The sequence below is a fragment of the Crocodylus siamensis genome, chromosome 4 (assembly GCF_052110815.1).
Source record: "Crocodylus siamensis isolate JL-2025a chromosome 4, ASM5211081v1, whole genome shotgun sequence".
Classification (NCBI taxonomy): Eukaryota; Metazoa; Chordata; order Crocodylia; family Crocodylidae; genus Crocodylus; species Crocodylus siamensis.
The window spans coordinates 213,216,049-213,236,680 of NC_143398.1; the positions used below are offsets into that span (position 1 = coordinate 213,216,049).

A 20,632-nucleotide genomic window follows, 5' to 3' on the forward strand; every position below is an offset into this window, starting at 1 on the left:
ACCCACCTGCCCTGGAGCTTCTAGATGGATCCAACACATTTGTGTTACCATATTTACCCAAATATAAGACCACCCTGATTATAAGATGACCCCCTTCCCCATTAAATTCTATATATGGAAAATTTGTAAATTTGATAGAATTTTCCAAGTATAGGATCTAATTATTGGAAATTTTTCTTTAATTTGTCCCTTCCCCTACAGCAGAGAAAATATATCTGGGGGATCAAGTAACCCATTATGTTTCTGGCTCCCCCCAACTTTTCCCCCTGCAGCCACTTTCCACCATGTTGCTGTCAGACCCTGCTCTTTCTGAGCACATGGAAATGAAAATCAAATTTGAAAAAACTGACCTTGAAATAATCATAGTTGCAGTAATCTGTGTAGAGTACCCATAGAGTTAGCTCACCTAGATTTAATGCAATTTACCTTTTTTGAAACTACTTCACTCTTTAGCAGAGGTACCCCATGAACACTTTTTATTTTTCAGTTGTGTCTCAGATCAGATCAGCCAAATCAGTTATGAATTCTATCCAGAGCTCAATCGTTCAAGTCTGTGTGGTGTGACAAGTATCCTACCTCCCAAACTCATCAGCCTGGGACTTCAGGTACTCCCAAATCCATGCCAGGCATCCTGTGTGCAAGCCTGGAGGCTCTGGAATTCAAATGACCGCTCATCGCACTTGCCTCTAGCCAAAAGGCCGAAGAAGCAAGCTAGAGGGAAAGCCCAAAAGCAGTTCCCTCATTGCCATAAATTGTGTAACCATGATCCTCACATTCACCCTCTAACTGCACCAAGTCATTCAAGACCGAGAAGAAGAGCAGTTAGATGAGTAACCACCTGGGGCAAAAGCCAGTAGTACTTTGGCATCTACTTATATAGAGTACAACTGTGTGGTATTAGTCCAGAGCCAAAAGGCTCATGATCATATAGTTCATTGGGCTGGGCCCCAGTAGAGTCAACAGCATTTCAATTATAGGAAACCCTCACTATTCACGGGTTTGGCATTCATGGTTTCAAATATTTACAAATGTCGAACCCAAATCTTAAATATACTTCCAGGAGCTCCTCTGGAGCTCCGTGCTTGCCGCCACCGGGCTTGTTATTATTATTACTTATGAACGCCGTGTCTTATTCGCAGATTTCCCCATTCACGTTGATCTCATATCCCTCATGAATGGCGAGGGTCTCCTATAGTGGTAACCCGGCAGCTCAGCATTGCTTAGTATGCGTGTGTATGTCAGATAAACCCAACAAAGGATCTATGTGCTAATTAGCCCCCAGTCATGACTAGAACTGGGCGTTCTTGTCGTAAGTCCTGGAACGCTCAAAAATTTTATATGCAGTTGAGGCACAGAATGACCTGGTCTGGCTTCACCTCATGGAAGGTGAGGTACACTAATCATATGCAACAGGCTGAGAGATGGGATGACAGAGGGATTCTGGATGAATTGTTTGGGGCCCCATTTAGTGATGTTTGCTAGACATTTAAGGCTGGTGAAGAAATATGAATGGGATAGAAAGGCTCAGCTCAGCTGTGGGACTGAAGAGCAAGTCAGAGTACAGGCAACCTTCGCCATTCACAGGCGATACATTCTCGTATCCCCTGCGAATGGCAAAATCCACAAATAAATCCACGAATGGAGGCTGGGGAGGGGGGGCATGGCTCTGGTGGCAGTGGTGGAATGACAGCAGCAGGAGTATGGTGGCAGCAGCGGGAGCCTGGCAGCAGCAAAAGCAGTGCTCCTGTAAGTGTATAAAGTGTATTTAAAATGCGGATTCAGCATTCGCAAATATTTGAAACCGCGAATGCTAAACCTGCGAATAGCGAGGGTTTCCTATATATGCAATGTAGTGACTCACCATGCCTTGTAAAAGAGTCGGTGCTGAGGGGAACATATCTTTTTTAGATGGGCCGTGCTAACTTATTGTGGTAGTTTTCCAGTGCCACGTACCTTATAGTCATGCTCAGTGTTGGTTACATTTAATCAACTTCATAGCTGGTTTCATTACTGAGCACATGTTGCTTTTAGCAGCAGTTCAAAGATGGACAATGTTTTTAATGTGAATGTAAGATGAGGGGCTTTTTTCTCTGCAGTGATTAAGAGAAAAACCATTGTCTTTTATTCAAGTAAATATGGTATATTTCTTTTTTCCAGCAGAACAAAACTAATATTTCTCTGTTTGCAAGGATAGTGTATTTCTTCCTTCAAGTTCAGCTTTACTGTTATACCTAATATGGCTGCCAGCTAACTACTGTTTTCCCACTGAGCATGCTCAAGAGGGTTTCACTGACCTTCCCAAATGGATATATTTTGAAAAGTTCCCTTCTACAATGCAAGGAGGTTACAAATGCATCTGCTTTTGTAAATGATCATTTTACATCTTGCATATTAATCTTTCTTCATCATCATCTTACATCATCAACTTTTCCGTAAGACTGAATAAAAAAAACCGCGAGGAGAAGAAGAACCACATCTTACATTTATAGTATTCCACCCTGAGCAGCAGTAGGATAGAAGAATTTTTAGGTGCCTACATCCTCTTATGTGCCTAAGAGGTGGAACAGGATCTGGCCTTGGTTCCTTATTCATAACATCTGATCAATTACACTGTTGCCTAAGACAGCTTGCATCCCTCTGAACCTCTCCAAGGTGCCGCCCTGCCCTGCCTTCTGCCTGACTACAGACTAACACTCTTTGCTTGTCTAACTGAGAACTCAAATAGCTGGTGGACTTCATAATGGTTGTGCTGTAACATGTAAGTTACTTTGAGGCTCTTCCCACTTAGTTCCATATCATGATACTAACTTTAGACCAGAATTATACATGTCTTTGGATGGAAAGTTCTGCTTAAAGCTTATTGGTAGGATATGGCCCATGAATTTTAGTATCCGAAGTAAATAGAAAGAGCTGGAGAGAAATGTATTTGGAGGTTTGTAAGAGGACTGGAGACAAGCCCTCTGAGCAGTGATTTTTAAGAGCTCAGCCCTGCCTACATTCAGCTAATGTGTACAAAATGATATGAGAGAGATTTTGTAAATTCAGAATGGCTCTCCATCCAAAAATGTTAGTTATTAATTGAAAATTTTAAGCATTAAAGTCTCTCCCATTGGATAGGAACTGTCTGCAGTTTTAGTGTTATTTGCTACTTTTCCAATTTGTCTCTCAACAAACCTCTTTGGGCTAAGTTCTCTGCTGCCATAAATCAGAAGTTTAGGGCTGAAAGGGACCTCATGAGATCATTGGGTCCAGCCCCCCAGCTCTGACTTGTTTTATATTCTCTCATATCCTTATTTGATCCTCAGATATTTTTCTTCATAATTCTAATGTTGACAAGTGTGGAAAATGGGAATGTCAGTTATTAACAGGGATCTGGGTTTTCCATTTCCCATGGAAAAAAGGAGGACAACACAGATTCCCTCTTCTGTTGGAGGAAAATGTGGATTTTTCATTTTAGTGGAGAAACCTGTGGATTTTACAGTTTTGCAAAGAAGGCAGGCTGGCAGAGTTCCAGCCCGCAAGGGGCTGGGAGGGAGCAAGAAGAGTGCCATCAGGCCATCAGGGGATGCCATGTGCATATATATGCACATGGTAGCCAGACAGCCTGGAGAGTGGCTCCTGCAGGTAAATGGGGGAGAGGGGGAGGCAGCCAGGGGGTGCCTGGGGCCCAGGGCCACGATACATGGGTGCAGGACCCTAGCAGGGAAAGGAACAGGGCTGCAGAAGACTTATCTGAGGGGCGGGGGGAGGGGCTGGCTCCCCACCACTGTGTGCACTCCTGGGGGGTAGGGGGAACCTGTGCCCCCCAGATCGGGGTGGGTGCAGGCTCCTACCCTGTTGCCCTCCTTCAGGGCCTCCACAGCCCAGTGGCTGTGACCCAGCGCTACAGGGCAGAGTAGGGCTGCAGAGAAAAGCTGCTTGCCACTGCAAGCCCCACGCTGCCTAGGCGATGCATCCTCTGTGCATGCAGCAGCAGCAGGGAAGGTGGCATGGGATTGTGCCTCTCACTGCTGCCACGTGGGCAGCGGATGCATCACCAGGGCAGCACAGAACTCACAGCAACAAGCAACTTTCCTGCATGGCCCTGCTCTGTCCTGCAGTGCTGGGGCATACCCGCTTGGCTGTGGAAACCCTGGGGGAGGGAAGCAGGGTGGGAGCCCAAGCCCACAGCAGGCAGCCTGTCCCCCACCCTGCACACATGTCTGGAGGGAACAGGTCCCCCCTGCCTCCTGGGGAGTGTGCGCAGCATCAGGGACCACCACCCCAAACCTGTAGCAAGCAGGCAGAAAGCGGGGAACTAGGCTGTGCTCCACTGCAGCACCTGCTACCTCCTGCCAGGAGCCAGGGGGCTGTGGACCGAGGTCCCTGGCTATAGCCCTGGTAGCTCAGAGCAGGGGGCTGTGGCGGGGAGTGAGGGGCATAAGCAGGGTCAGGGGGGCTTTAGGGGGGTGAGGGGTATGAGCAGGGCCAGGGGATCTTTGGGGGGCAGTGAGGGGCATGAGAAGGGCCAGGGGGCTATGGGGGGCAGTGAGGGGTGCAAGCAGGGGCGGAGGGTGGATGTGGGGGGGTGGGAAGTGAGGGGCCTTTCATTTTAATCACAAATGTTTGTGTTTTTATCAGAGAATTCGTGATTTTTTTTTTTTTATCAGGGAAAACCAGGATCCCTGATTATCCACCAAGATGCATCAGTTATTTATTCATTATAGCAGAAAATACTCTTATATATAAGAGTACCAATCATAAAAAAACTTCATTTAATGAAAGTAAAAAATAATTATTTTAACCTACACAAACTCAGATGTAGCTCTTACAAAAAAGCAGAGTATGCCTCAGGGTTTCAGAAGCTTTCTGGCTGGAACAGATATTTTAGTTAGCCTTCTTGTAAAATACAGGTTATATACTCATCTGATGGAAGATAAATCCCTTGCAGGAAAAAGATATATTCCTATTTCAACATGCCTTCTTTCTAGTTTGTCCAAATTCACGTAACTAAAATGAAAATGATACCCACCTCATCGTTGCCTTTTTTTTTTTTTTTACCTTCAACAAAAGAGAGAATTTTTTCCATTCCTTGTCCAAATCATTAAGTTGCCCCTGAGGACCTTTGTTTACAGTGTCTTCTCATTCTTTTTTCCTTGACATGCTCCCCTCCCTCCAGCAGTGAGATACTAATTAAAGAGAGGACGTTGTGACCCTGGGTTGTTTAGAAGTCACAGAGAGGGGTGGCGGCACAATGACAAAACCATCCCTGCAGGAAGTAATCATGCTTACTTTCATCACCTGAAAAACCCTTTCAATTTGCAGCGCTTTTTCCTTTTTTTTTTCTTTTCTCTTGCCCTTTAATAAAGTGTTTTCATTATGGAAAAGAAGACATTAGCTTGTTTCTTACACAAATAGACTAATGCAAAAAAATGCTTGTTTCCCTTTATTTTATAAGGAGTAAGTGTATATCATTTTTCCTTGTAGAGTTCTGAAATAAAAACAGTAAAATGAAATAGAAATAATACCAAAATATTATTGAATTCTATTTAAATATCCCTTTAATTTTAGAAAAGAATGTAATGGTCACAGTGTAACACATGGCAGGATCAAGACCTTACATAGTGCAAAATTATATAAAACTAGTTGTAGTTTTGATATTTTTATAATGCACATTTAATGCATTATTGTTGTTATAATTATTTAAATATTGTGCCATTGTTATGCCTGACACTTCATGAATATGTAGCAAGAAGAAAGTCGGAATTCTGCTCCCTTTTATACCTGTGTTAATTTAAAGTGAGGGAGTCATCACGTTGGATTTACGCTCAAACCAAGAGAGAAAAGTTGTAAATCCGCTAACTTGAACTCCAGTCTTGTTACTACCATCCTGGACTTGTATAGATGAAATGTCAGTTTGTCCCCTTATCTAGAGATCTGCCTCAACATGGCCCTAATCCAATTCAGAATCCCATTGGTGGATGGATCCCAAGTGAATCCATATCCAAGATCCAGCTCTAACTCCCAATCTAGTAGCCTTAACTGTCCAGGAACACTTTGGCATCTATTTAGAGAACAATGAGCTTCACTGGCTTTACTCATAGTTTTGGTTGCATAAATTGGACTGTAGGCCTGCGGTTTAAGAGCCTGATGCTGCTCCCAGTGACTGCCAGAGAAATTGAACACCAAAATAGCCACAAAAAATCCCTATTAAAAATATAGTCTGAGATTTTTTTGCTCTATTTTAACTTTAATTTTATTCAGAAAATAAAAAATAGCTGGTAGAATTAATTGAAAGAAATACTACCTTTGGGGACAGATCAAGCACACAGGGCAGTGTGAGGCCTAATCCCAGCGTGCAGGGTGGGGCTGGGTGAAGGTGGCACAGGGTGCTGGGGCTTCAGTCCCAGCATGCAGGGCTGGGAATGGACAGTGTGGTTGGGATCTAGGCATGGGGGCCCAATCTTGGGGTGCAGGGTCCAAGTCCTATTCCACACATTTGGCCCTTTTTTTAGGCTAATCAGCTCTACCTATTATGTAACACCTTCATTTCAGATAGACTGCATATCTTTCACTTTAAGTGTGGCAGAATGTGTTAGACTAAAATTGTATATTATATTTGTGCAGCATGTTTCTAACTTCAGCTCTGCCCATCAAAAGTGCATCTTTTTGGCTGAATATGTGAATTGTAGCTGTACTGCAGAGAGCCAGAAGCCAGAGCTGTAATAGTTCAATCTGTGAACTGGCCTCCTTTCTCTCTCTCTCCCTGTCATGCCATGTGGTGACTCCTCCATAAAGTGAGGCCTGTGCTGTCAGTCGCAATCTTTTAGCAACCTTAATACATGTAAAACACTTTGTTATGTGTTTCTCCCCCACCCACTCTACAGAAGCTGAAGAGCCAGTCAGTCAGTCAGCTTGTCTGTCTGTGCAACAAGTGTTATAACTGTGACTGCTGTACAACCAAAGAACTGTAAAGATGATAGTCTTTGTAACCAATAAAAGGCCAGAGGCAAACCCTAATTCGGTCAGAATGAAAGGTAACAGCCACTGTTCTTCACATTACTTACAATTATTTATTGTCCTTCTTGACTAGATCTGTTATTGTTCAGATTCCTTTCTGGTTTAGTAATGGCTGTACTTCACATTAAAGTTCAATGGTTTTAATTAAGGAAATGGCTGAATAGGAAGTTACTGTAACCATGAGTTCAGCCTTTAAAGGAAGCTTTGCCATGTGCATGAGAGAATTTGTGAACTTAAGTTTTCTCAGTACACGTGTGACACACTCCCTCCCCTTTATAGGCACAAACACACTGATATTCAGATAGGCTTGATTGATAAATCACACCATTTCCACACTTTCTTGTGAACACTTTTGCAGTTTTATTTACTCAGTTTTCAAGTAGATATGGCATTGTGCACTGTTTTTTCCCTGAAATAGTGTTTTAAGAAAAGACAACTTTTTTCTAATCCAACTGAGATCTGAAGACAAAACCATAAATGCTCAATGTTTGCTAATATATTCTGGAGATTCACAGATCTTATATTTTATAACCTAAAGCTATAAATGTTTGTTTTCTATTTTGGCTGATCAGAGCTGTGTGAACTCAGTGGAAAGGGATATAAATTCACTACATGTTTCTGTTATTCCTCCAAATTACATTTTGATTAGTTTTATCAACTACCAAATAATCTGAGAAGTACAGTAAATAGTGCTAAATATCAGCATATACTTGAATCCTAGAATTTGTCAGCATAATTAGCTTATTTAGTATTTTTATTTTATAGTACAGCTTTTGATATGAATACAAAATTAGCAGTGCACTATGAAATAATATGTTTGTAGCATAATGTAATGATACATTTCTAAGCAGTCAGCATGAAAATGCAGAGTAGCTCATCGTGAGCAGCTGATTACTAAGTTTCAGATGTTAACAAACAGGTTTAGCGTAGTTGAATTCAGATTTGTGAGATAGAGATATCTAACAGAAAAACACTAGTTGATCCATTTTTGTCATTTAAATCAAGAGAATAATTGTTCTGTGTAATAGAGTACAGTATAATGATTTGTAAGATAAAGCAATTGTTTTAAGTTGAAATGTTGAAGAAATTCATGTTTGTTACCTTTTGGGAAATTGACAGTTTTGCTATTTAGACAATTAAAACGTAAAACAAATTACTGAAATATATTATGAGAATCGGGTGTATTTTGGGGAGCATGACTACTTTACTGTCTCTTACAATGATATCAATATAATATTAAACTTTCATTTCTGTCTGTAATAGATCATCTGAAATGAATTTTCTCTTTCAAATGATTCTGTAGAAGAAATATACAATTGACCTTTCGTGTTTTGAAACAAAAATTTTACATTTTTGTTAGAATTTTTTTCTATAGAAGATGAGACTTTATGGTATGCTTTCAAAGCATTTATCCCTATCTCAAGTAATAACCTTTCTTGTTTTCCCTTTTCTTTCTGTGAATAAGAACAAATTGAACAAATTTGTTTTGGTTTAAACGGGTATGCATATCATTGATAACAATACCAAGAATTAATTACATCAGGTTTAATTTTACCCCTTTGCATTGATTCTGGGACAGACCCTGAAAAATCATGTACAATGGAGACTTTGTCACGTGAATGGTCTTAGGATATGTCTTTGCTAGGAAGGAGCATGTGTTCTTTGCTCAAGAACACAAGCTGTTTGAAAGTTTTCACGTGTGTGAGCAGATAAAGCTAAAGACTGTGGAGGAGTTTAAGATGTATGTATATTGACTTAGTAACATTTGTAAAAACAACAAACTGATTTTTCTTCCATAGGTTTTACCTCATTCTGGTTAACTCATGTTAGCTATCTTGAGCTAGGAGCCTTCCTTTTTACTTACTGAAGACAAATATTTTCACTGGGGCTACTAATGTGAGTATAGTCACGTATGTGGTTAACTTGTGCTCTGTGAACATGTCAAGAACAGGTTCTTCTATGGAACAGGACAGCCACGTCAGTGGAAGTATAGAGAATAAGAGGAGTGAGATGCAAAGTAACTTTTTTCATAAATCTTGGTTTCTGGGGGTCTGCAGTTTTGAATAAGATTTATTCCAGAGTTTGAAAACTGTGGATTCCATTAATAAAGCAACCTGAATTTTCTTGGCTGCAAAATGTATTTACTTTGTGTATAAAAATCTGATTTATATAACTTCTCAGCTAACATGATCTGACACGATTTTTATGAATTCCTTTGCAAGTCAGAAATGCCTCTAGTGCAATTTATAGTAATGAGACTCATTGTAATCAGCTACTTTAAAACAAGCGAAGTGTAAGAAACAAGTATGTTTGATTTCAAAGTTGTTAACCTCTCACAGTTTTTAAAGTAAATATTAATTTTACAGCAAACAATCTACTTGTGGGTATACAAACATACAGCTTTTTTCAGTGCTTACTTCACAAAACGTAATTGGATGAAACTAGGCACATTAGTCAGGTTTCATGACAGACAGCCGTGAAAGATACCTGGAAGATATTATCTAGCATAGTCTGCAATTATAAACAAACTTCCAATCCAAATCTCAGTGATATTTAGGGTGTGGAGAAGTAAAATACATGTCTTACGGTTGGCAGACCATATTTATTCATTCACCTACTTCTTTTGGCATATTGCTGGAAAGATTTTACATAAAATCAACATAATCTCATAAATTTAACCCTAGTATTGCTCTGCCAGGTTTTTTGGAGTAGGGCACAACTACATCATGGAGGATTTTGATGAAGTATAGGTTGGAGGGCAGGCTTGTTTGTTGGAGAGATTTGTAATAGAAACCAATGACTCATAGTATGCAAGTGCAGATGTCTGGAGAGTTGCACAATTAAATACTACGGAGAAAATAGCCCAACTCTATTCACCAGCGGCATTATCTAATTCCTCCCAGTAACAAACCCTGGAGTGACCCTGCTGCCAGCTGCTGAAACCCTTATTGTTTTAGAGCCCAATTCCATAAGCACTGTTGAGAGCTGTGTCCCAGATATTAGACTCAGATTTTAGTGTATGTTAGTTGAGTTTGCTGGCACTGAGACTGTGAGGTTACTGCTGGTGGCAAGCCCTGAAACGAGCCTCCCTTTGAAGATCCTGTAATTGGAGAAATTCTGGCTACATAGAGCTCCAGAGAGAAGCTGCAGCAGGTTGAGAAAGAGAGAAAGGAGTTACCAAATAATGCAGAACCTCAAAGAACGATCAGGAAATAGGTAAACGTTCAGTCTAGTTCTTAGGTTGTGCAGACTACTTCATCCATACATACTGTAGTGCATGCACACAAAACTTATGAAGTAGGTAGGTCATTGCTGGATTTTCTAGGGCCTGTGAGAATATTTTAAGAGGAAAAATAGTAAGAGCCCTTGAGTGAAAACATGGCTCCATTGAGGTCGGTAGCAAAGTTCTTGTAAACTAAGCTAGGCTTTCACCTAACTTCTATCTTTGATTTTTGCATAAAACTTCTATTGATTTTAAAGGACATTCTATGTAAGTGGCAGTCTTTAACTCAGTGGTGCTAATAACACCAAAGGTGCAGATTTGATTCTAGGTTGAACTAGATGATCTTTTGAGGTCCCTTCCGGCCCTACTTCTCTATGTGACCTAGCGCTCCGTGGAGCCTACCAGAACTTGCTCAGTCAAACTTTCATGTTCTGTATAATAAAGTGAATATAAAGCTGAACTGTAAATGCAAGGCAGTTACTTCACTAAGCCTTTTTTCCTGAAATATTTTCCCGCAGTGATTTGTACTGTTGCCAGCCTGAGACACTTAATACTGATAGTAAATAGCTTAGCAAACACTAAGTCTTCTTAAATTGGTCCTTGGAATAAGGTGCCACTGGCCATTTCTGATTAATTTAATAATTATTGAAGATAAATAATCAATTCACCACAGAGTTTAGACTTACAGGAAATAAATGATGCCACTAAGAGCCCATAAGTAATTCTGTATGTAAATAGAATTTTTTTGTTGTATTATGGAAACTACTGTACAACCTGCATCAGAAGGAAAAGCAGAACATGTAATCTCAGAAGGTAATGACTGGTGCTCTAAGTGTTGGATCTTGTCTTCCTTATTAGTCTGTAATTAGGCTATTATAATCACGTAGTACATTATGAACTAATGACTTTTTATGTTCATTATGTAATATCATATAAACTTGGACAGGTAGGGCTATAATTGTAGAAGAAACAATATTTATATACCCCACTTACAGCTGACTGAAAAGAGTTAGCCCATCTCAACCTAAAAGGATACACCAGGGAACCAGTGCAGGGTTGTCAGTCTACTCAGGGGGAGGTTCAGCACCGAAGAGACATTTGCAGGTCAGAAATAAGGTTCATTGATAAGAGTTGTGTGTGAGAGCAGAAAAAAAGTGTTTGGTGCCTGACAGTAGTCACTGCTATCAATTCCTTACTTGACTACTCAAATTCATCAACATTTATCTAGTGGGGGGGGGAAAAGCAGGAAGAGTTAATGTTGGGACAAAAGTACATTTGAGAAAGAGCCTTTGTTTTCTGTTTTTGAACAAAAAACCACCTGTGATATGGCTATGATTCAAAATATTAATGTACATATCTTACTGTATCTGTCTAGTTTTTGTGGCTCTTTGCAAATACAGAATAAGTGATATCTATCTCTAGAGCAGAACTTTGCCTGAATTTTCCCTCAGGGTTTTTGCAAGTATGCAGCTTTGGGCTACCGGCCTGGTATTGCCAATTATGGCAATAACTTCATATACTTCAGTGCACTGATCTTGCTAATCTTTGGTACGCCAGAGGCCATATTATGGTATTCCCTCTTCTGTCTTTCTGTCCTTTTTATTTTAAAACATTTTAATGCCTAGTAACAATAGGGGGTTGACTACTGTAATCTATTTATCATTTTATTTTACTTAATAATTTTATAGTGCACCTTCATTCCAGTGTTCAAAGTGCTTGATGAAACTTAATCTTCAAAACATCTCAGTGAATCAGGTAAGTTTTTGCCCCATTTTATACATGTGAAACTATGGTTAAGGGTCTGATTTTTCAGAAATGCTTAAAACTGACAAATCCCATTGAAGTCTGTTTGCAAAATCAAAAGTCAAGACAGTAACATAGAGGGGATAAAACTTCAAGAGTCTAACTTGTAGTCCCCTACCCCTGTAAATGACAGTAGCTATCTATTCTAATCTTGCTATCTATTCATTTAATCTTATTTTATATTTTAACATTCAAATGTATTTTGATTGTAGGTTCCTCTGCATATTTTTCTTTTTCATTCTTATTTCAAAATTTCAGGGCAATAAAGTGCTGGTAACAAAAATCCCCCAAAATACTAACCAACCAGCCAACCAAAAAGAACCTACATTGATTTTGAGAATGGAGAGAAATACTGGTTTATGTGATCCATTCTGTCCCCCTTAACTACAGAATAAACATTGCTTATTCAAGTATATTTAATTTTTATACTCGTGTTTCTAGATTTTTCTTCCTCTCATTACTGACCTTGCTTTCAGCATACTCTAATTATACAAAATATTTCCCTTGGGATCACTTATCATTTTCGAGCAAGTATTAAGTAGCAGATAGTTTTTCCCTTTTTCTACTGCCCCCTACCTTTCTCCATGCACAGTTTACAAAACAGCTAGCCAAGTAATTACATCAGAGAAACAAGGTGTTTAATAGGCTTTCTTAAAGCTTAAGTCAGTCTTGATTTAAAAAAAAAGATGAACAACTCCTTCCATTATTTTCAGTAGTTTAATGTTTTTTCTTGCTCAAATACCTTGTCATTCCATCCATTTTATTCTTTTGGTTTATAGTAAGTCTGGCAACTGTTTATAGAATCTTGATAGTTTTATAGATTCCAGGAGGTATGTGGCATCATTATCAACTACCAACAAGGTCCAGATCTTTTGAATTACTTTGGCTAATTTTCACAAGCCGAAGTTGTTCTTTGTCCTGTGTTGTAACTGGTGTGTGTGTGTGTGTGTGTGTACACAACTTCTCCTTAAGCTCCCATTGTATTGCAATCCATTACAGTAATGTTCTTTCAGACTTAAGTTCCAAGAATGTGCAGCATATGATTAGCAAAGCGGCATTTGTTTTGACACTGATAATGCTTTCATGAAGTAATGTCTCAATCATGTCTTTCAAAGAATAACATTTTTTTTCAAAATATTACAAAATACTGGTAAAGTATCAAAAAGAGACCATATCATTCTGTACTTTCACATTCTTTGCACCAATAATAACACTGGAACAGTTAAGTTGCACTTTGCTTTTCTAAAATCCCCTTCATCCAGTATTTCAGAAGGCACAGGAGGAATCGGTCACAAACTAAAAGGAAGATTTGAGGGAGTCATTTTAAGAGAGGAACCAACCCAGTGGCCAGAGGTAGAGCATTCCACTGGGGGCAGTATTAATAAAAGATTGATCTTTATTTGTAAACAGCTGCAGGGATAAAGCAGAGTGGATAACTGGAGATGAGAAAATGGGAGATTCAAAATGAAGGAAGGACTTGTTTAAAAAGGGGATGAGTGGGTGAGGTCAGTTTTGAACAGTTTTGTTACAGAAGACCATTGAAAGTGACTACAGAAGACCGACCACCTCCTTTAATAGATCAATTAAGTACTAAAATTAAAGTCTGATTCGGCGCAGTGCGTAGATAGCATCCTTATTTCTCAGTGTCAATACTGATCCAAGAAGTGTTCAACAACCAGAAGTGTTGATCCCAAAATCGGTAATCTGTTTTCTAAATTGCAAGTGTTTTAAAATGTTTCTTACCCATGATTCTGAGACTCGCCAATCTGCATACCCTATATTGTGTCAGATTCTGAATAATATTTACTCTGCATGATAAACTGGCTATGAGTGTTCCTTGGTGTTAGCATGCCCTTTCCACCACTTTTAGTACTGTAAAGTTGATTAAATTGCAAGAAAAATGTATTTGGGACAACACTAACTTCAGGCCTGGTTACATAATTTATTCTTTCATTCAGTAGGCCATGTTCAGAAAATTAAGCAGATCCAGGTGGACAAGCACTAGGAGTGGAAAGATCTGGAGGGAAGTATTAAAGTGTTCATAACCGTCCTGTCACAAACTGGATGGCACTGACTTATGAAGGGACATGGTAAGGGATCTGACAGATGCAGCAATATGGTGCATCTGGCCTAGGTTTCTTGTGGAAATTAAAGTTGCCCATCTAAAGCAGAATACCAGGTTGCACCAGAATGCTGCTTAATGCCCCTGAGGGAGAGTTACAGCAGAAATCCTTGAGTTTTATGTGAATAAGAAACCATGGATTTGCTCTGAATCCAGATACTGTAATTTTTATATGTAGAACTGTGTACAGAGTAATGACTTAACTTTACCAATCTATTCTTTACTGAAATGGATGGTGGTTACATGTACATTTCCAGTTTTTCTGCAGATTCTTTAAAGGCTTCAGTTGCTGTCTTGGTCTTCTGATACTCATTTGTTCTACTAACTCAATGTCTGCAGATCCACCTTTGTGATCTCTTTAGGACAAAAAACATACAAAGCAACAGCATTTACTTACAAAGTACAACTGGCTGTATTATCCAAGCATTCCTGCTTTCTAACTAAGCAGCTGCAGTTAATTAAAGAATCTGTCAACCTAATCTATACAGACAATTAACCCAGATACCATTAGAATCCAGTAGTTACCAGTGCCCCCCCCAAAAGAAAACAAACAAAAAAACCAACCTGAATTGCTTAAGCATTGTAAAATGCTTATTTATAACTTTAACCAGAATGGTGTCTGCCTACTACTGGGTATGTTCACACCTGTTATAATACAGTTAATATTAATTTCCTTTATAATGTGTTTTAAATTACCTCTTCTGTATATATTTCAAAGACTTGCTGTTTCCATTTGGCTATCTTCACAGGGTAAGACTGAAGACCTTATTTACAAGCTAGCCATGATCCTTTTATCTTAGAAAAGATGTGGGGAAAGTACTTAGCAAAATCTTAAATTTATGTATCACCTTTCCTCCCAATGGATACAGAAAACCTCAGGGAATAATGTCGAGCTTTATAAATATTCTCTCTCACGCAGAGGAATATACACACAAATCACTTTACCCACCAGCTGCCACAGTCACTTCTGGGGTTAGAACAGAGCAGCTATTTAATTGCATAGTCAAGTTATTTCACGTATTGGAAAAGCTGAGGAAGATTACTGTAGCCATTTGGAAGTTCAGGGAGAATTTCGATAGGCAGCTCACCACTTTGGCCAGAACATCATCACGTTCTCAACTGAAAATGTCATGGTATATGTCCTTTAAATAATAAGTAAATATTGGTTGAGTGATTTATTTATTTTTTTTTTGTTTAGGTTTCTACAGGATATCTGTATTTTTCTGTATATGAAACAGCATGTGGCATCCATGAAAATCATGTCATGTGCCAAACCCAAGAGAGGGCAATGCACATCCTCTAAGTAGAAACCTATAGAAAGAAGTGCAGATGGATTCTTCTGTTTAGTTTCCTTTTTGGAATTTTCTTTAATTTCTGTGTCTTGGTACACGGTGATTAGTGCTTTAACAATCCCTGAAATAGAGTATAGAATACTTATACCCTTTCAAATTCTAGTTGTATTGGACGTGGGGAGGGCAGCAGGAGACTACTCAAATTCTTTAAAATTTCTCTCGTCTGGGGGAAAAAGATGTCTTCCATATCTCTCCTACCCCCCAAAAGTCTGTTGTAGATATAAAGGAATTAAAAAGGCTTTGATGGTTGGAAGATTATGTTGCAAATATTGTGCAGTTCTTTTTCATTGGAAATACAAATTTGAGACATTGCATACAAGTTGCATTTATTTCAGGATAAACCATTTATCCTGTGTCAAAGTGCCATCTTTCAGATGTCCGTGTCTGTTGTCCCAGGATAAATCCTAAAAAACAGTTAACAGGATAAGTAGTACTAACAGCTGATTCAAAAACATTGTAAAATGCTTCTGAAGGGTTATCCTGCGATTGTATCATTAAATCAGCAGCAGAAAAGCAGCAACGCATTCAGATGCTGACTAAATGCTGTTTAGAAGTATGGTGTGTATGTGTCAATCCTGGGGTATTTCTGTTCCAGAACAAACACAGACAACTTGTCTAGGGACAAATGCAACATCTGTTCCTAGCCATAGTGTGATGAAATAGGGTTGCATATGCCCCTGGGTAACTGTCTCTGACTTCTTCTAGACAAACATTGAGAGTTAAATCTTAATGAAAATGAATGAGTTCCCTTTTAAGATCATTTTGCTTTTTTTTTAAAAAAAAATAGCATTATGCAGATAACCATCCTACGAAGTAGTAATGCTTTTTTGGTGTTGACTGTACTAGCATCAGGGGAGTAAAACACTTGGGCATCAAAATGTTTAGTGACTGTTTTACTGTAGAGGCAAGGATCTCTTAGGGGGATGCCTTTTATTGTACCAACTATGTAGTCTGGATAAAGTTGGAAAATTAGTCTAAATTTATCCCACCTACACAGGTGCTCCACTAAAAGCTATCACCCTAAGAAATCCTCACCTCTTGCATAATTTCTGGAACATCACAACTACATCCCTCTTACAAATGAGAGTTACTCTTTACAGTAGTGTGAGGGGTGAACACTTCCCAAATTCCCACAGGCAGCAAACAGCAGGGTATAACTGCATTGGTATGAATGTTTCAGTGGTGAACCAAGTGGAAATTCGCTGTTTGTTCCAGCTGTCCCTTGCCCTGCTGGTGGATTCCGGTCTCTCTCGAAGGGAATAGGAAATATTAGAGGGATCCTTTAACCTAGGTGTCCTCATTGGAAGTTGCTGCTCCACTGCTAGGAAACTCTGAGGGCTGGAATAAAATATAATTGATAGGCTTAAAAATAAAAAAGACTAGATTGCCACTCATAAGCATTGAGGGCTGTCATGCAACCAAGGCTTGCCTCCCTCTCCCAGCAATATCATTTTCTAGTAACTGCCGGAGTCTGAAGTTCAGGGGAAAGTGGGATTCTCTCCCAAAGTAGGGTTGTTTTCAGGCAAGTGGTGGAGACTTCGACTGATGCTTTTCACCTCCCTCAAGGACCCTCCCCTTCTCTAAACAAAAACAAACAAACTCGGGCTGGGACTAAGGGCTTCGCTAAAAAAGCTCCCTGCAGGCCTCGTCCCAGGGGCGCGGCAGCCCCCTCCTGCCACGCGCCTGTGCGCGAGGGAGGCCTGGCGCGCTCCAGGAGCGATGCCCGAGCGGCGGAGCTGGCCTTCCCTGCTGCCGCGCCGGGCCGGGCTCGGGCGGGAGCCCCGCGAGCCGCGGCGAGGAGGGAGGCGCTTGGCAGCCGGCTCGGCGGAGCAGAGGGTGAGACACCCCCTCGCTGCCCTGCCCTGCCCTGCCCTGCCCCAGGTGGGGCGGAGGCGGAGGAGGGCGGCGGCGGCGGTGGTGGCGGCGGCGGGAGGGGCGCAGGGCTGGAGCCGGCCGCGCCGAGGAATGTGCGGCATGCGGGGCAGGAGCAACCATTGTGCGGCGCGGGGACGGGGGCGGCCGGCGGCAGCGGCTCGGTGGGGCCCCGCGCGGAGGGGCGCGGCCGGGCTCCCCCTCGCGCCGCCGCGCAGCCAGGGCGGGACGCGGCGGCCCCCGGCGCAGCGCGGGGGCGGGCGGCGGGTGCGGTGCCTGCTCAGAGTCGCCTCCCCCGGCCCCGCGCTCGCTCTCTGCCTGGGCGGTGGTTGAGGCCGCCGGGAGGAGGGATCGGCTCCGCTGCCGCTGGGGAAGTCTCCTCCAACGCCGCCGCCGTCTCCATGCTCCCCCCGGCTTGGCTGCGGCTGCCGCTGTAGGCGCTGCCCCGGAGCCCGCCCCCCCCCCCGCGGCGTCGCGCCGGCCCGGAGAGGGTGCCCAGCCCAGCCGGGGCGGGAGGGAAGCAGCAAGCGGGGAGGGAGGGAGCGGCGAGAGGAGCCAGCTCGCGCCGCCGCCCGGCCAAGTTGCCACAAAAGTTGCTGCCCAGCCCGAGGGGGGGCCGGGGCCGGGGCCGGGGCCGGGCCATGATCTTCCCCAGCAGCAGTAGTAGCAGCAGCCCCGCGGGCGGCAGCCGGGCGCCCTGCAGGAAGCAGGTAAGGGCGGCGCGTCTCCCCCGTCGGAGGCGCGGGGGGGCCAGGGCTGCTGCGGATCATCTGAGGCCGCGGGACTGTGCCATAGCTGCCCTCCGCCCGGCCCGGGTTTCACGGCCGGGCGGGGGCGTCCGTGTGGAGCTCGCCAACAAGTTCTAAAAAGGTCCGGGCGGGGCGGGGAGGTTACAACATCGGCTGGAAACCGAAACTCGGGGCTGGGCGTTTTCGCTTGTAGTGAAACGGGGTGGTGGGGGGCGCACACACGTATTTGCGCGCACACGGGACGCGCACACGCGCCGTTGGGAGCCCCGCCCACCCACGCCCCTCTGCCCGCGCAAGGGCAGTCAGTCCTGTCCTGTGAGCTGCTCGGAGCCGAGCTGCGTCCGCCCCGTGAAGCGAGCGGGTCTGACACGCGGCGCCAGCAGCCGCTTCCCCTGGGACCGCACAGACGTGCAGGGGCTGGGCCGGGCCGGGCGTGGGCCGCGGTTGGCGAAGCTCGGCCGGAGACGCTGCCCTCAGTGGTTGCACCGGGAAGGTTAAACGCCAGAGGTGCTGGCAAGAAGCCTGGCTGAGAGCACCCGAACCGAGCCAGATCCCACTGCAGTCGTCTTGGGGGATAAAAATAAACAAACCCTTCCAGGCCTGCTACCCACAGCAATCGAAATCAGGCCATTAACTTCTCTCAATAACGATTCCGGAGAAATCCTGCCTTTGTGTGTGGCGTGAGAATCAGCTGCAGACAGATCAGGGCACAGTGATTTTCCTACAGGCTTTTCATACAAGTCTCTTATTGTTGCTTTTATTTTCACTAGTGCAGACTTAGGTGCGTTTCTCTAGTTGGTGACTATACGAATGATTGGCGTTTGCCTGTGCAGCACCGGAGGTTGTGGTTTGTTATCTTTTTTGGCGTTGAAGCAAAAGCTTTGAAAACTTGTTCCTGATTTCTTCCCTCCCCCCCCCCAACACACACACCTCTTTTATATAAATAGCCGTACATTAAATCATAGTATTACAAAAGCAATCACAGCAGCTCTCTACAGCTGGTACACAGCAGTGTGGGTTTTGCTGCATTTTACATTTGTAGTAAATAAAACATTGTAGTACATGTGTGAGTTTTGGTTTGTATTATAGTAAATACCTTTGATACACCTAGGCTGCATCTTGTATGCTGTTTCCATTTATTTTGTAAGGAGCCAATTTATTAGATACTGTTTTCTTACCGTTACCTGAAAGAATTGTTAGTTAAGGCACCTTTAGGGTCTAGTGCCTTCATTTGTTTGTTAGTGCACTACAGGGTGTTAGCAATGAAATGGAGAGGAAAGCTTTGAGGGCAAGGTCTTTTACTGGAAAGGGCTGTATGTTTAGCATATGGATGTGAGTTAGCCTGCTGGTCTGGAGCATGCTGATAAGATGTTCTCCTTTTCACAGTGCACTCCTTAGATTCAAAGAGCTAAAAGAGCTGACTGAATCAGAAAAACAAACAGACCCTTTTTTCAATAGGCAGAGAAAGAAATGAATGTGTGGGTATTATGTGGTCCTAAGACCCTGGGTACCAAAGGTTTCTTTTGTTAGTGTTTCACCATTCTCCACTCAAAACACTTCCTACATAAGGAGAGGGAAGCTGAGCCTTTCCCCATTGAAGTTATGTAAAACTCATGTTGACTTCATTGGAAATAGGCTGAAGTCAGCCAAAGAACAGCTTGTTATCCCTCTGTCACTTGGATGCTACCTGGATAGATGAGTTGATATAAAATACTGCAATATATTATGAGCTTAATCTTTGATATAAATTAGATAGCTAACTTGTAGCCTGGTGTAAAGTTATAGATACTCCACTACATTTAGCCCATTTTCAGAGTATTACATGAGTGAACACATATTTTAGTTTTAAAATAGTTTTATTTCTTCTAATGGAGACTGTACAGTAAATGAACCAGAGAAGTAGTTTTAAACAGTAAAAATCATATTGGGTAGTTGGTGTATCTTTTATTTGTAATGTTATAAGCTGTATTCAGATGATACAGGATTTAATAAAATCTTCTCCCATCTGTTTTGGGGAACTAATAGTAAGGCCTGGTAGCTTGGTGCCAGATTGTGATAGTTTTGGCAATTGACAATGAGAATACTCTGATTCAGTGACACGGAATTGGTTTTCACGGACCCAGTGTTTCATCCATTCAACAGTAACTGGAAATAACTGGTTATTTTTACAAGAAATTGTTGATTATATTATTATGCTTATTAGCTGTTTCATCTATTTCAGTGTGTAGCTCAGCCATGTATCAGCCATTCAGACACTTTAATTTCAGGTCAGACAGAGATAGGTGGTGCTTAATATTTTCCTCTATTCTAGCATGGTAGGTGAGCTTCAAGCTACAGTCTCTGAACTGCTATGTTTAATGTTTTCCTGCGTCGCAGACCCACAAGAGCATATTAAAAGTACTCCTGTTGGGCTCATGGTAAAGTTAGAATCTGCTGATGTAAGTAGTATTGCAGCAGTTAATGTAACCTTGGCACAAGAAGAAATGTAGATTCAATTTTGGTTGTCTGTTGT

The 20,632-nt window shown here is 42.1% G+C and overlaps 1 protein-coding gene across 5 annotated transcripts in view; it reads left to right on the forward strand.

Moving 5' to 3' along the window:
* The window catches only part of RBMS1 (RNA binding motif single stranded interacting protein 1), a 208,102-nt gene that overhangs the window by 52,376 nt on the left and 135,094 nt on the right, over window positions 1-20,632 (forward strand). Inside the window, exon 1 of one of the 5 annotated variants that reach the window (XM_090045622.1) lies at window positions 17,134-17,335. The exons of 2 other annotated variants lie outside the window; for them this stretch is intronic. In XM_090045622.1, coding sequence (XP_089901748.1) covers window positions 17,219-17,335 — 117 coding nt within the window. In that variant the 5' untranslated portion in view covers window positions 17,134-17,218. Of the gene's footprint in view, window positions 1-17,133; window positions 17,336-17,466; window positions 18,082-20,632 lie in introns of those variants that run through there. 2 more of the 5 variants (XM_090045623.1, XM_090045625.1) reach the window with 2 other exon arrangements.